The sequence below is a fragment of the Pteropus vampyrus genome, unplaced genomic scaffold (genome assembly GCF_000151845.1).
Source record: "Pteropus vampyrus isolate Shadow unplaced genomic scaffold, Pvam_2.0 Scaffold541, whole genome shotgun sequence".
NCBI lineage: Eukaryota > Metazoa > Chordata > Mammalia > Chiroptera > Pteropodidae > Pteropus > Pteropus vampyrus.
The window spans coordinates 1,304,291-1,320,892 of NW_011889322.1; the positions used below are offsets into that span (position 1 = coordinate 1,304,291).

The 16,602-nt window shown below is 43.6% G+C and overlaps 1 protein-coding gene across 3 annotated transcripts in view; it reads left to right on the forward strand.

Moving 5' to 3' along the window:
• AFF3 (AF4/FMR2 family member 3) overlaps positions 1-16,602 on the forward strand; it is a 431,623-nt gene that overhangs the window by 349,994 nt on the left and 65,027 nt on the right. For 2 of the 3 annotated variants that reach the window (XM_023525221.1, XM_023525224.1), the window contains one exon: positions 3,934-3,974. In XM_023525221.1, coding sequence (XP_023380989.1) covers positions 3,934-3,974 — 41 coding nt within the window. The remainder of the gene's footprint in view (positions 1-3,933; positions 3,975-16,602) is intronic. The other variant, XM_023525223.1, reaches the window with a different exon arrangement.

Below are 16,602 nucleotides of genomic sequence, written 5' to 3' on the forward strand. Positions count from 1 at the left end.
TGTCCTACACTCCACCCAGTTACAATAAGGGCACTTCATTTCCTCTCTGATTTTCCTTTAATAACAAATTGTTACTGGTAATTTATTTAGCATACCTTGAAACCTGAATGCCTACTGATTAAGCACCAAGCACCAAGCTTGCTGTAATGAAGACAGAGAGAAGATATCATCTCTTGAAGAGAACCTGAAAAATGATTATTTCTGGCAGAAAACTTGTTTTGTCTCCTAGACTTACACTTCAGAGTCATTCCTGAATGAGTAATGAACTCAGGAAAGATCAATGAAGATTCTCTTAACCCTCTCAACCTATTTTGCTGAAAACTAGATGAGAGGAAAGTTACTAGCACAGATGATTTAGGAAGAGAAAAATATGGTTGCTGTAACGTATGACTCTTGAAAGAAGGAAATTGGGCAATTCATCTAGTTTACTATGAGTCATTTTTCAGGCTTCAGTTATGAGTCACCTAAGTAATTTTTTCTCTGCGATTTAATTCCAATGTTTATTTATTTTATTATTTTCCAACAGTAAAAGAAAATAGTGTCCAAAAGCCAAAGTATATTTTAAAAAAGTAGGCAGTCGAAAAAAATTTTGGCAGCTGTTGCTTTTGGTATATGGCATATACTTTTAGTCTAATGCCATAAAGCTTTTTTTTTTCTCTCAAGGTATTATTTAAAACATTTAACATACTCTCAGGTCCTTTCTTCATGGGTGATGAGGCATCCTTTAAAGTTTTGCAATGCTTTAGAATAACTGCAAATTAAAGAGCACAGTCAAAATCAGGCATTAAAACTCATGGTGTAGGCAGTCGATGTGCCAAGTACCATAGTGTTAATTGTGTGGTAGTAAACATTGAGGGGATAGATTGAAGAGTGAGATCACAGAAAGTCATTGCTTAGGATGTCCAATGTCTAAGCCCAAAAAAGACCTTTCAGTCACTGCAGCACGTCCATCTGCTAGAGGAAAGCAGCCCCTGCTCCAGGCTTCCAGCTCAGCCTGTGTTAGGGGACGTGGCCAGCATCAGTCTCGTGCAGTGACCTTCAGCAGGTACCACCACTCGGGCCACACCACACCAGTGATGGTCAAGTGGCTGAGTTTCTTTCTTGTTTGTTTTGTTTTGCTTTTTAAATCATTTTCTTATAGGCTTCACTTCAGTTAGCACTGCTTCCTTATCACAGAAGTCAGCGGGAAGTACTCAGAAGCAGGAGAGAAAAAAGTCAATAGACTTTTTAAATATTGACAGCCCAGGCTAGGGGAAAAGTCACATGCCATGTTAAAGATTTCTCTTGAACTTTCAGTGACATCTCTTATGATTTTTGTAATTCCCGAAAGAGTCAGTGTCCAGTGCTTTGTGCCAAAATGATGTCCTTCCTTTGGGGAGTTCAAAATACTTTCTGTATGTTTAGCCAGAGTTAAGAGTCCAGAGTTAAGTTCACGTGTAGCTGCTGAGAGTGAAAGCTATCTTGCTGAGTGATAAGAGAACCCTTTAGGAGACAAACCTGGAAACAATGCCCATCACCTGCTGGGTGCTTTTGGTGAGCGTGCTCCTGGGCTGGCACAGAGAAAGGAGTGAGAGGAGAGAGGACAGCCCCATCCTCTGAGGTGTCAGAGGGGCTCCTGGTCGCCAAAACCTTCCTCAGGCTTCTCACCTCTTTCTTCCACCTCATTCTACTTCCTTGGGTGTCCTCAAGAGAAAGCTCTGTAGATCTTCTTTCTTCTCTTGAACTGATTGTATGACACTGGAATCCAGAGAAGGACAGGCATTAACCTGTGGATTGTCCCCAGAAGCCTGGACATGGGCCTAACTCCCTCATCATCGTATTCAGGGCAGAAAGAGTAGTTGGAAGCTGAGCCGTATGGTGAGGGCCAAACTTAGGGTCCATAACATAAATGAATGGCAAATCCTCACCCAGAATGGGAAACTTTCAGTGCCCAGTTCAGCAGATTTTATGTGTTTTCCTAAATCACTGTGGTTATATCCCTGTGGAAATTATCTAAGTTCCTGTTATTAAATTAGTTTCACTTCCTGTGGTTAGGCCCAGAAGCTAATGTTCTCCATGCCACTTCTGTCAGCTCTGTCTTTCATTCCCACTTTGCTGCAGCGTTCCTCCACAGAAACACCCTTGTCATTTTCAGGGGACTGTTCCTCATCGTATAGGGGACCTTCCTGACCTTTGAAAGGTCCCAATTAGTGCCTGGCTCTAGGCACTAATTGCCAGGAATGGAACATGCAGAAACATCCCTCCTTAGTCCCAGACACCCGTGAGCTTGGAAGAAGGAGCACCCCAGCTGAGAACTGTTGCTGGAGGCTCAGACAGGCCTTTGCTCCACGCTCTAATCCAGCACAACCAGCACCACTTCTCCCTGACCGCATCCCTCTTGTCTTTATAGCTTTGCTCAGATTTTGGAGGGAAGGGTTCCCTAATTGTCTCATTCATTTAATGTTTCCTCAGCAGATGTTTACTGAGCACCTGCTGACAGTCTCAGGCACATTTGGGGAGCTGCCGACCCACCACCATTAGCTATCACTCATATCTGCACTGTCCTAGCTCCATCTTTTTACTTGCATGTTAGTTTATAAGTGTCTTCAAGTCATCCCTGGACCTATAGTCTGACTTCCTGCCTTGGGATTGTGCTTCCCCAAGACCATAACTAGTTTTTCTGCTTTGTTTTTATCCTTCCCAGGGCCCAGTGTAGTAATCCACACGTGGTAGGAATTTGGTGCATGTTGGAGTGGCCAAGCGATCCAGGACATGTATTTATCGCTGAGGGTAGATTTCATTTCTGTAACAAGGATCATGGTTCTGATGGGTCATGTTTTTCTAATGTGAAGATTCTGTCTGTTTTGTCTCCTATCCAATGTAATGAGAAATAATGTGGGAAACATTTTGATGTCCCTGGTAAACAGTACACTTGACACGTGTCACATGCAAGGTGAAAACAGACCGTGTGCACATCTCATCTGGTACACCCTAAGAGAGCCTTGATCTTACAGGACATGCTCAAAGCCCCTCCTACTTAAGACTTCTGAGACACAGGACAGAGTGTGCCCCCTGTCTTCTGAGGTCTCAGTGCTCAGCAATGGAAGGCAAGCAGACAAAAAATAGACTAGGCAGACGAAAGGAAAGTGAGTACAAAATGGAGAGAATCCAGCCTTTTCATGTTCTCTTAGTTTTTGTTTTGTGTAAAATTTCAAACACATACAAAATGTCTAGAATAATATAATGATTCCCAGTGTGCTCATCACCTAGTTTCAACGTTAGCAACCCAAGGCCATCCTGTTTCATTTACATGCCCAATCACTTCCCTTCCCTCCAAATATATTATTTTAAAGCAAATCCCAAAATCATATAATTGCATCCATAAATATTTCAATATGAATCTCTAAAGACTCTTTTTAAAAACTTGCCACAAAATTGTTACTCTGCCTACAACAAATCAATAATCTCACAATATCATCTCATTTCCAGTCAGTGTTCCAGCTTCCAATTGTGGTGACTTTTTCAATAAATCTGAAAATTGGGTCAAAAATCACGCTTTCATTGGGAGAGAAGATGTAAAGGAACCAAAACAGATTTTTTTTTTTCCCTACAGCAAAGTAGAATAAAACAATGATAAAATAATTTCAGGTAGGAAAAATGAAATAGCTCTGATTCTCATGGGGTCTCTTGGGACCTGTCTCACCTCACCTGTCAGCACTTCGCGCCTCCCCACGCTCCCCCTCTGGTGGCAGGTTGACACCACGGGCGCTTCAGTTAACCCTTCAAGAATGTTCCTTTCATAACAGGACAGGGCTCTCACTGTGTTGCTAGTAGTTTAATATTTGGCCACATGGCAAAAATGTGTGTGACATGGAGTTTTTTTTTTTTAAGTGTTAATCGAGCACATAATTTAAAAGTCAGAATATTAAATAAACATCTCTACCTTCCTTCCAGCAGGCAGCGCAGAGAACCACTCTCCACGCTCTGTCTGACAGGTATGTTTTGTCATTTTTATGAACTATAATTTGCTTTATGAAACATTGAGCCCTATTTATTGTGGCATATAATTCATAATCGGATTTTGTCCCTCAAGTATCTGGGAACTGGGATGTTAAACGTTTTTGCATGCTTGGATTTGTCATGCCTGTGTGGAGTTTATTACTGCAAAAATCGCCTTGTTGTATTTCACAGAAAGTGTGGTGAGTCCCTTGTTGTGCAGTGAAACAAGAGACAAGGAACTAGAGGAAGAGGCCTGAACGGCACAGTAAATTCTGAACTTTGGAATTGGTTGAGATCTAAGCTCATTTTTCAGCAATAAGTACTTCATTTATTCTGAGATGTTTTCTTCAGACTTTTTCCATATCATTTCCCCGGGAGCTATCTGTCTTTTGATGAGATTCTCTCTTGGAATACTTTATGCACATAACCCAATTCATGGTCCTGAGTGCCTGACTTGTTACTCTGTGCTTCGGCTGGTTTTTTCTGACTTATATTATTGAGTGAGATCTATAGACCTAATCAGCTAACACATTCAAGCTGTTTTAGACAGCCGGCTCTGCTGAGTAAAGGTAGTCGAACAGGAATATAGAAAGTCACTTTCTAGAAAGCACATGCCAGATCTTTTTTGTGTTTGATTGTTTTGGGGTTTTTGGGTTTTTTTTTACTTGCTAAAGTTTTATGTGTGTGTGTATGTGCACACATGTGCATGTATGTGTGTGTGTATGTTAAAGAATTATCAAGAAGTAAAGACAAAGTCCCATTTCTCACCACAAGTGAGGTTCTTATAATGTCAGAAATAGCTGGAGATGCCCCCTGGCCAGCTGGTAGGTACCTCAGTGTTACCTAGTGACCTGTCACCACCCTCCTTTGCTTCTCAGTTCTCTTTTGTGGAATAAGCAGTAATCGACTGTGTAAAGTAGTCCAGTTCAGCTCCTCCGAAATAAAACCCATCACTTAAGCTCATTATCTCTTCTTATGGGTGGAAAGCATGTCCTCTATGGTGGCAGGCTGAGCCTGAGTATTTTTATTTCAATCAAAAAGCCTTCCCTATGACAACCACACAAGCTTGTGTGCTCTAAGAGCAGTGGCCACGTGATCTTCTGGAATTCCTTCCGGGATTTTCACAAAAGCTGACAGCAAAACTGCGTCTGAGTCTCCTGTAGAAGGAGAAAGGACTCTGGATCAAAACATTTCAAATCTGACATATTAGTTCCTTTCATCTATATTTTTATTTTTACCCTTTGACTTATTAAATAAGTGATTCCTTCAACAAAATGCACTGAGAAGCAAGAGAAGAAAGCCCTCAGTTTACAATATTGTGTCATTGCCAGTGATTACATGGTTTCTTTTGGGGAGGATTGAAAATGTTGTAAAATTGGATCATGAAGATGGTTTCACAACCCTGTAAATATGCTAAAACACACTTTAAATGGGTAAACTTTATGGTGTATAAATTATATTTCAACAAAGCTAGATATGTAAATACAAAATGTCATTATGACTCTGGTAGAATGAATGAGAACCTATTTTAGGAAAGTGTGGACACTCTCTGAAGACCTGCTTGCAAAATACAATCAGAAATCAGAAACTAGGACTGATACATCCTGAAGCTTCTTCCCAAAAGATACATGACCCTGTCCTAGGTAGGAAACGTGCATGGATTTAGTGATAGGCCATGCTGTTCCCTTTGACTTTTTTCTGATGTTCTCTCCAAGCCCTGGTCAAGCCCAGTAGTTAATCAACTAGTAAGTTAGCATCGTAGCTCCTGTCGATTATGTAACTGCTGAGCAGCACACTGTGAGACAGAAGACCATGCCCTAGAAATAGAAAAATAGAGGTTCCCATTGTCATTACACTTCCTACAGATTTCTCGAGCTTCAAATGTAATAGAACATTTTCCCTTTAAATCTGACAATTTTTCTGTTCAAAATTGGGGGAACTTGGCTCATTTCAAAGTAATGGGTTGACTGTGTTGGCCATTCTGACAGCGTAAAGCTTCCTTCTTTGTGCTTTTTTTAATTCTATGTTTTCCACTAATTCAGGGCCACACTAGTAATTTCCATAAGTGTGAAGCATCTATAACCATTTGGAGATACATTTTAAAACCCTTCTTGAAAATAAGGACTTAAAACACCTACTAAATTAATTAGATTCATATTGTCTAACTTCTTTTAAGGAGAAAATGCTAACTTATCAAGTGACAGAAATCATTTTCTATCATCTTACTTATTCTGTTGAATAAACCAGAAGCATTTTCTAGAAAATAAGCAATGTGACTTACCTGTTCTTCTGTCAGAGAACCCAGCTCAGGGCAAGAAGTGAAAATTCTACCCAGGTTGTGACCACCCCCCCAAGTGGAGATCTAACCCCAATATCTCTGGCTCCTTAAAGCCTGGTGTTCATCTATTAAACATTCATTCACGCAAACTATTCTGGTTTCCTAATCTACTTTTTTCAGCCTGCAAATCACCTCTTGATACAAAATCCCATAATGATTTGACAGCACTTTCATTGCTGTCCTAAAAAAAGAGCACTTAGCAGGTCCTTCCCTAGTTCTGCCATTCTGGAGTTGAATAGACTGGCCCAGGTAAATCCAAGTCATGTGGGCCTGTCTCCCTGCCACTCAGCCACAGAACCACCTCAAGTACCTGGTGAATACAAGGATGTTTGATACAGGAATTGGAGCTGTCTTGTTTCAAGATGTGCAACTTGGTGGTGAGATCAGATTTGGTTGATAGGGGGGGTTGTAGGGGAATGTGAGTTCACAGTACGGGAAGCTTGCTGTTGTTCTCTGCCTCCCCAGAAGAAAGCCTCCCTCCTGGGCTTCGAGATCAGACCTAATGAGACTAGTTACAGGCAAAGAGGTAGCATTTCCCTTTCCTTTCTAAAGACCATAGAAAGCTCATCCCCGTGGGTGATGGAGGGGAGAGACTATCTAGATGTTTTCTGAAAGGCAACTTTATCTGTCTTTTCACTTGTCCAGTTTCCTGGTTTAAATAGGCATTCTGGCAGAAATTCAATATCTGGCAGTTAGACTGTATGCTTTACAGTTTAGTGAGTCCTCAATGATTAATACAGAACCTTGATCAATTAAAGCTTTGGTGTTTCATTACCTAATTTTAAAAATTACCTGTGGTCACTCCTAAAAAAAACCTTTGACCTTGTTTGGTTTTACCTGAGCAGTAGGCTTAATTTATGACTCAGCTGAAATAGCCAAAGTGTCCACAGTTGAACATGGCATCACAGTAGCAAGTCTGGGGCGTCAGCCCAACTCACTTGTGTCTCCATACTGTGATGGGAAGGGTCATTTGTTTGGAGCGGTTTTTCTTTTCTACTGACTGCAGAGTTTTTCATCTACTTTATGCCGTTGAGCGTCAGCTGGCCTACCAGAGGCCCACTGATGCCCCAAATAATGAAAAAAAATCAAGAGACCAGAGCAGGAAGAGGGGGCAAAATTCTCTATAAGATAAACAAGCCAATTACAAGAAAACCTCAATTTGCAGAGACAGTCTCCTCCCCCCTACTTACTTCTTAGAACATGCCTCTCAAGCATCTTGTCTTCCTGTGGATTATTGGTTGGGTTGGGTAGAGAGAGGCAGGGGAGAACAGGACTAAGTGGGCCTGTGGCTCACTTGCAAAGGTGTATCTGGTGCAGATACACTGCACTGGGAGAGCCATCCGCTGCAGGTAAAGTGGAAAATATGCGAAGTGCTGGAGGATAAGGGAAGACGTGTGTGCAGCTGTGAAGTGCCTCTGGGTGATTAACTTCCCTTCCTAAGTAGTAAACTGTAGATAACTGTGATCAAAAGAAGGGTTCGTATGATTTATCAAGCCATGCAACTGCATGTTTGCAGAGAAGCTGGAGGTCAGTACTGAAATCTAGGGCAAGGCAAGCGTGAGGACATTTCGAGGACTCAGAAGTTAATCATCTCCTTGGATCGCTTCCATCTGTCTCGGAGCGACAGAGCTGCAGCAGAGAGAGCAGGGATGCTTTATAGCAGCCAATCAGGAATTCATATTTGCCGTGAAACCTCTAGCACCATTTGCAGTAACTTCAGTTTTATAAAAATGGAGCCTAATTTCATAAGAATAAATCACATTCAACTAGAAATATGAGGAGCTGGGGAAAAAAATTGTGCTTGACTTAAAAGGAAAAAAAAAGGAATGAACAAGAAAGCCAACATGAAAACAGTTGTAGCGGCGGCACTTGGAAGGCACAGATGGCCGTGTGGTTAAATTGTGCATATAATAATCTTCTGAAATGTCAGCCCGTGACTCCAGAAATGGCTACATTTTTATAGCCTTGAAGATGCATCACTAAGACTGTACGCTGTCAGCCCATCCAGCAATCTCCGGTCTAGGATCCATTTACGTTAAAATCCAAACAACTGCCACTGATTTGTTAATTTATGCTACCAGTGTTTATTGAGCACACCCTGTGGGTTCAGCTGGGCGCTGCGTGGGTGCCGGGGTGCAGGGGTGCAGGGGTGCAGGGGCAGAAGCAGCAGCCTACCCATGCTCAGGGCTTCCCCGCCCAGAGAGGCGCTGGAGGATTTGCTGCTTTCAGTTTGAGAAAGTGCTAAATTTCCAACTTGGAAGATGCCCAGGAGGCACACTGGAGGATTCGCGTCAGCCCTGCAGACCCACAGAGGTCTCTGGTCTCTCCAAAGCATGAGGCTCTTTATAACGGAATTCTTTTGGTATACCATGTAAATAAAAACCTTCTTAAGAGCTTTAGAGTTTAGAGACACTTACATTGTCTTATTTTATGATCCTCACAACCACATTGTGAGCTAGGAAGGACCCATTTTACAGACAAGAAAACTGAGCCTGAGAAGGTGATGTGACTCACCCAAGGTCACAAAGTAGCAAGTGGCAGAGCTTGGGACTAGACTCCGGGTCCTCTGACAAGCAATGCCAGTGATTCTCTCATCCTCCATCACCCGGTAGGGAAGCAGAAGGCAGGGTCAGAGACAGGGGGCTCACACCATATTTTACATTCTAACAGAGTGTACTCAGTCTGCACTAAAACTTTGTTTCTACTAATAATTATAATGATTGTAGCATTCTGGCTTAGTTATGTTTTTATCCCTATCACTTAACACAGTTCCTGACAATTAGGAAACACAATAAGTTTCCTAATTGATAAATGAAAGAGAACACTGAACAAATGAATGAATGAACTAGAACCAATGTTTTATGGTTAAAAGATGGCAGCCTTGGGCCTAAAATAGAAAACTATTCTGAGACTGCAGCTGCATGCCACAGCAGCAGGCCACCTCAGGAAGCAGAGCTAGATAGTCAGGTTCACCACTAAGGGGTTCAAGCAGGTGTCCACACCTATAAGATGCTCTAGAATTGAGAAAAACTATTAACTGCCATACAGGTAGAGAAGGGCAAAAATGGAGTTATTTTTAAAGTCCAAAAGTAGGCAAGAAAGTCAAAAGAAAAAGACTTCAAAAGATTAAAATCACCCAGTACAGTTAATTTGAGTGGAATTAAGTCAGAAATCAATAAGCAAAAGAGAGCCGCAGATGCTTAGAGAGCCTTCCCGCACAGAGTGGGGGTGAAGCCCATAACCAATCCCGGCACCCTCCCCTCCCCTCCAGCTGTGTTTCACACTATCAAAGGACTTAAAATACTCTCCTACCTTACTGTTACCAGTTATTCATGCTTCTTTTTCTTCTTTATTCATTTGATGCCTATTATGGTTCTGAGATCCAGCCCTAGACAGGGTGTTGTGCTGGTCTCTATGGAGGACACAAAAATCCACTCCCTGCAGACTCCACTCTGTGGGAACCCATAGAGGTCGGGGAGCCCTAAGCATCCACACGACCACTGTGTGTGTGTGTGTGTGTGTGTGTGTGTGTGTGTGTGTGTGTTTGTGTGTGTCACATGGCAACATACACATACATCATCGTAGGTCTTATTAGTGCAGGTGCCATGGGTAGGAACCACATGAACATCCCACCTGTCACTTCATTAGTCCTCTCCACCGCCTCTCAACCAAAGAGGAGGAGCTCAACATTAGGGCCCTAAAGCGATAATATTTCCAATGGAGTTTGATTTCATTTCATTTTCCAAATACTCTCCTTAAAATTCTAGTGAATCTGGGTTTCCAGAGAGACATAACTTATCCAAAGCCTTTCTGCCATAAAGCCCAGAGAGGTCTGACTTCGTCAGTACTCTTAGCCACTTCAGGAACACCCCCCATCAAATTACCAAAAAATAAACGTCACTGGCGGAGGTGCAGGTAAAACCCAGAAGTACTTTCAGAGCACAGAGGAAGGAGAGCGGGAAGGAGGCATTTTCAGTAGCACGCAAAGGACAGGTGGCATCAAGTGAAGGGAAGGGCCAGCCTTCTCTGTGGAAAAGATGGCCTGAGCAAAACGAGGCTTCAGAGGTAAGCCAAGAACAGCAGGCTCTTCTTATTCCAGGTGTGGGCACTGTAAGGAAAGGTGTCTGGACAGCCGCCTATGCAAGGGGTTGGGGTGAAGTTCTCCTTCAGCGCCACAGTGCTTCTTCCAGATGTGGAGTTAAGCCTCATCTTCCACAGAAACCTTAAATAACCACCTTACCCAACTGGCATGGCTCCTAGTCCATCAGCCCCTCATGTAGTTGCTGACACAGGAGTGTGTCCGCCCTCTGCTTCCTTTGTAACCACATCTTGAATTTTAGATAGCACTGCATACAAAATGACTGCTCAGTGATGACTTACAAATGACTTTACAACAAGAAAGACCAGGAATCCAAATCATGCCACTCATTTCTGCTTTCCCAGTAGAAAGAGAAAAATACCCAGCTTTCCCTAGTCTGCCCTCCTTTTCGGGGCATTGTGAGGCAGGCATGGGATTTTGCAATCCTTAAGCTGGGGCTGGGATTTGCTTTGGGCAATGTATTTGCCCATCTGAGTCTGAACTTTCTCAGTTGCATAAACAGAATGACAAGAGTGACCCCCCCACCTTGTTAGGTTTGTGGGCAGATTAAATGAAGTGATAAGCAAAAAAAGGGCTTTATTAACCTGTCTATATGATGGTACTCACTCTATTACACCACCAAGACAAGCCTCTCACCGAGACACCATATGATATTCTAAGTACTACTGAGGGGCTTAAAAACCAAGAGAAGGAAAATATCAGAGTGTGGATTTCATGTATGAAACCATGAATACCTGATCATATGGGGCACGTCCTTACATCGACATTATAAAAATAAATATCAACAGATTCCAAGAGCCATCCTTACCATTGCTTTCTTCCAAACCATCTTCCTATTTCACTCTTTTGGAAAAGTCACCCTGGGGCATTTCCGGCCACCTTGTCCAGCCCATAGCCAAAGAATTGTTTTTATTTTATAATTTCAAAGTAAAGAATCATTATTTCAAAAGCAAACAGGAATTCTCAGGTAACACGGGTGATGGCTGGTGGAGCTCTGTTTGAGAGCTGTAGGAGGGCCAAAGAATGCAGAATGGCCACATGCCCTTCTCTAAGGCCTGATGAGACTCACCTGTATGCACAGGAGTGGAAACCCTCAGCCTTGCTGCCCCTTCTGGAGTCACCCCATCAGTGTCCCTCACCGCCCTTGAGTGGCTGTTGGCTTAATCGACTACATTAGCACTATGAGCAAATGCAGGCTAACGGGTCTAAAATCCAGCTATTAAAAAACCCCTTAGCGCTAATTTCCACAATAAAATGGCATAGCTCCAGAAAGCCATTAAATTCTATCAGGTAAATAACACACATTTTAAAAGGTCCCAAACTTGCCTTTTACACAATAGAACATTGCAGCCTGGAAGTGACTGTTACAGTCTTTTGAATAAATAAATAAGCTGTATGAAGCTACTAATTGCACTTTAAGATGGTTTAGTGGGTTTGGGGATGCCCCTGGCTTAATGTGGAGGAATCTGCTGCCTGACACCTGAGCTGAACTGGAGGGGTTGGGAGGGGAGGAAGTAAGTTGAACCCTTTTAGTCAAAGCTCACAATGGCTATGAGCCTTCAGGAATAGATACGGTGACTCCAGATGGGGCAGACTTCAAAGGGTTTGATCCCTTTAAAAAAAGAACAATAGTGGGGACAGCTGCACAACAATGTGAGTATATTTAATGCCACCGAATTCTTCCCTTAAAAATGGTTTAAATAGTCGATTTTACATTATATATATTTTACTATGATAAAATATTTTAAAAAAAAAAAAGTATACATCTTTGCATATACTAATATTCCAAGCTCTTCAGCGTGGCCCCTCTGTCCTATGTCTAGCATGGGAAGCAGTTGTCTCTGTCATGGGTTTCAGGTCTTCAAGTTCCCTCCTGGAGATTCCTCTGGCAGGTGACCCATCCCTCCCCTGCTCCTATAGCCAAGGGTCTATAAGCTGATGTCCACACCACCTGAGGCAACCAGCCTCAGGATGGGCCAGAGGGAACCAGCCACCCAGAGAAGGAGTGACACAACAATATTCTATTACTAGCTTTGACACTGTCATCCACAGTGTTCGCTTATTCTAGATTCATTCACAGACTAAGTCTGTAAAGTTACTGGAGGTAAAATATATAAGTAACACAACTTGAAGTTACTTTTATTGAACATCCTTGTCACTGTCATACTCCTTTTGAACACTATGTCACTGTCACTTCTAGACCAAGGACTACGGTACACCATGTGTCCGTTTGTTATTTATTTCACTTTTAATGCATCCAAAAAAAAAATTTAATGTGTCCAATACACATGACATCTCAAAGTTGGAAATTAGAGAAATAAAACTATTGTGTAATTAGCATAGTTTTCAATATTTGTCACCACTGTCTACTTTTTAAAAATATATTTTTTGAAATAGAATTATATCTGTACCTTCTTGAATAACTACTTATATTAAATTAAGCGCTTGCTATCCTGCACTGAATGTGCCAATGACTAGTTAATTAGTGGTCAGTTCTTTGAAAAATGTTTAAACTGACTATACATGAAGATAATCTAGAGTCTCTCCACTTCCCACTTTTTAAATTTTGTGTATGTGGTCACCATTCTCACTGGGCGCATCTGGGAAACTGAACTGAACATTAAAAAAACCCAAGGGCAAGAAATAATATATTTTTACAGGAGAAAAAAAAATTTTTTTAAGATGCCATTTTAATACACATGTATATTTCTTAACACACATGTATATTTTCTTAACATACGATGCCACTGTCCTCAGAGGCATCACTCGTGTCTGTGCTTTAATAAGTGGAAGACCAGCTGGGGAAATTGGTGGCTGTCTGCGTGGTTTTAAAGCCAGGAGATAGATTAGGGTTGATTTTTTGGTTTTGTTTTGCTTAAAACCAAACTACTGAGCTGCATTTGATGTTTATTTAAATTGTGAAACTATTGTTTTTGTTTTGGTTTTCTAAATCTCCTCTCAGTGGGGATAACCTGCGGAGGTCTGGGGCCTTCTTTCCCTGCTTTGAGAAGCTTTCAGGCCAGCACCTCCCATTGCCCCCATCCTCTCCATCTCCCTTCCCCAGTACATTCCTCCCAGACAGTTCCACACAGCCACTTCACTCTTCAGACCATAGAGCCAGCTGGAGCAGGAGCCTCTCCAGCTGCTGACTCTGGGCACAGGGCCTCCCCTCCCCTCCACTCCCCATTGGTCTCCCCTGAGCCGCTCCTCTGCCCTCCCCACCCAAGCAGCCTTGGGCCTGCATCGGCCTAGCTGGCCAGCTGGCTTTTAACGACTATGTCCTGGAGACTGTAGGCTCCCTGCTGCTGTGGAAAGGTTAACGTGCTCCCCATCAGCTGGAGCAGCCTGACCTCCAGCTCCTTCCAACTCCTTCCCCTCTGCTGGCTCTCAGGCAAAGTGACTGGTGAGCCAGCTGCCGCACCATGGCCCCTGGCAGCCTGTAGGATGCAGCACCCACCTCTGCCTCCACCAGCGAGCATCAGAGCCCAGCCATCTGCATCCCTGTCATTCGGGGACAGCCACCAGAGCTGCTGGATCCTGAGTACATTCCCCGGCCTGGCCTCTTCTCTCTGGAATTCTCCGTGTCTTTGATTTGAGTTCTCATGCTGCTCTCTACCCACTGCACCCCCTGCCCCTTCTTGAGAGGCAGTGCTCAGAATGTCAGTGCTTCTTAATTAATTATAGGTCAGCTAGGTTAAATATTGAAGTCACACTAACTACTTGTGAACGAAAATAACACGTGTGTGCAGGCACTTTCTGCTGAGTGCTATGCAGGCACAGAGGACTAGGCACTGGTTCATTTTCTGAGGGAGCATGTAAAGAAGATTACCATTTTCTTTGAGTCACTGCCCAAGCCATTGAGATGTTTAATGTAATTCTGACAGGACAGCAAGCGTGATCCTTTGCCACTGCCAGATGCTGAACACAAAGCTGAATGTTAAACCCCTCTCTGACTAGGGCACATGGTCTCCAGTGCCTCCTGCTGCCCTCTGGCCTCTCAGAATGCCCTCTGCAGGGACTCGATGTCACTAATGTCACAACAGTGCTCTGGGGCAGATGTCATTGTCCCCATTTTACACATGAGGAAACTGAAGCCCAAAGTGATAGAATCACCAGCCCAGGACAGATCAAGCACTAGAGCTGGCGGGGGCCCAGGTTTTTAGATGGCAGTGTGGCCCTGGCAGCCCGAGCTGGTAGCAGAAACACGCTGTTGGTGGCCAGGCTGCCCAAGAGCCTTATCCTTGTTCCATCCCACTGAATCCTTTTGAAACCAGACAAAATTTGGCCCTGCCATGAGCTCACACAGCACAGGCCAGAAAACACACCCCGGGCCCAGGGCTGCTCTTGCCCACGTGTCAGAGTGTCAGGGCATCGTCACCTTTCATCCAAGAGGGCACTCTTGGTTTGTTCCACATTTGAACGTAACACAGGAACGAACATGCATCCACCAAGGGTTCCACCAGGGACCCGCTTGGTGGAATGTTCTTCATCTAGTTCTGTTCTCTCCAAGAAAGTAGTTGTAGGGATTCCAGGCCTCCTTCTGGGTTCTGCACTTGAAGATGACAAAGAACTTGAAAAGTGCCATGGTCGTACTTAGATTTATATGACGGGGAAAGGAAAGCCAACCCCACATTATTTCCTAAGATTTACATTTCTTAAAGGGTTTCTTTTCTTCCAGCTGGCTGGAGAAATAGTAGCTATTCACTAACATTTCAAAATCAGGGCCAGATTTTGCTCACGTCACTACAGCAACTCTGAACCCCATGGGCCTCTGAAATGTGGCCCCACCCACATAGTGTTCCTTTGGGCGCCAACACCACCCACCCATTTTCCTGGCCCCAGTCAAGACAAGTGAAGCTCCAAGGTGGTAGAGGCCACACAGACTGTCTCTGCGTGTCAGAAGGTCTATGACAGCAGGGGTTCAACCAGTACAACTCCTGTCCTCCTCAGGCCCTGGCTCTGTCACAGACTCACTCATGACTCCAGGCACAGAAGCTTTAGTTCTCCCACACCTGCATACACGGCTCTTCCTTCATTCCCCCTTCTGCTCCTCCCTCCGGCTCACCTGGCCCACACCTACTGTACTTCAGGTCACAGCTGAAACAGGGCTTCCTCCCTTTGCCATCCGTTCCCATGGCACCCTCCACTTGCCTCTTGGTGTCACTCGTCACTGTTGTAATGAGCTGCCTAGCTTCCTAACTTCCCCTGGAAGACAAGCTCCGTCTCATGCCTGTCAGGTCTTGGCACCCAGTGCAACAGCTGATGCATGGCCTTAACACTCACTGGCCCACTTGATACCTGAGCCTTTTTTCTCATCTGTTAAGTATAGATAGTAATACTCATTCTATCCACCTTGAAGCATTTGTCAGGCCTTAGGAGATTATTTTCGCAGAAGAGCTATGTGAATCAAAAAGCTGACTACAAGCAGTACATGTTTTTAGTAATACAGTTACTATAAAAAAGAACAAAGACACTTGGATAGCTATAACTCTTGGTGAGTAATAAAAAATAAAGTCAAAACACCCTGTTCCCTCCTTTATCTTTAACCCTTGGCCCCCAACCTAGGGGAGGGCTGGTGACTTTTCTCCAACAGTAATCAATGAGATAAGTTACACAATGGCAATGGCAGTAAATATAAAAGCAATTACTGAGGTGGCAATTTTAATTCAGAATCATTTTAATTATATGGGACTTCCACTTATTTAAAATCTTGTTTCCACAGAGCCACCTCTGAACATTCAAACTGCTCCCACCATGGTTACCTTGTGAGGGCCTGAGAGATTCTCTTCCTCCTTTATGTTAGTGAGCAGCTCGGGGAGTGCAGGCAGAGAGGTGGCTGGGTACATGACAGGCAGGACCTGGCCCCATCAGGAGATTGTCGCGCTGCTCTTTCGCAAACCTTTGCACACTGGGCTTCTGTGTCCCAACCCAGTAGGCCTGAAGTCACAGGAATGGCATTTCTCATGTGATGCTCCAGGCCAGTAATAGCTGCAGTCACTGTGCATCCCAGGCTATGCCTGCATGCCGCCCCGCCCCCCCACAAAGTTATGGGTAGTGCCTCCTTCACTCTTAACATGTCCTGGTTTAAACCACTGTGAGAAATCACCTCACACCCAGTGGGATGGCTAATATGAAAAAGAAAAAGAGGAGAAGGAAGGAAGTAAAGAAGGAAGGAAGGAAGGAAAGG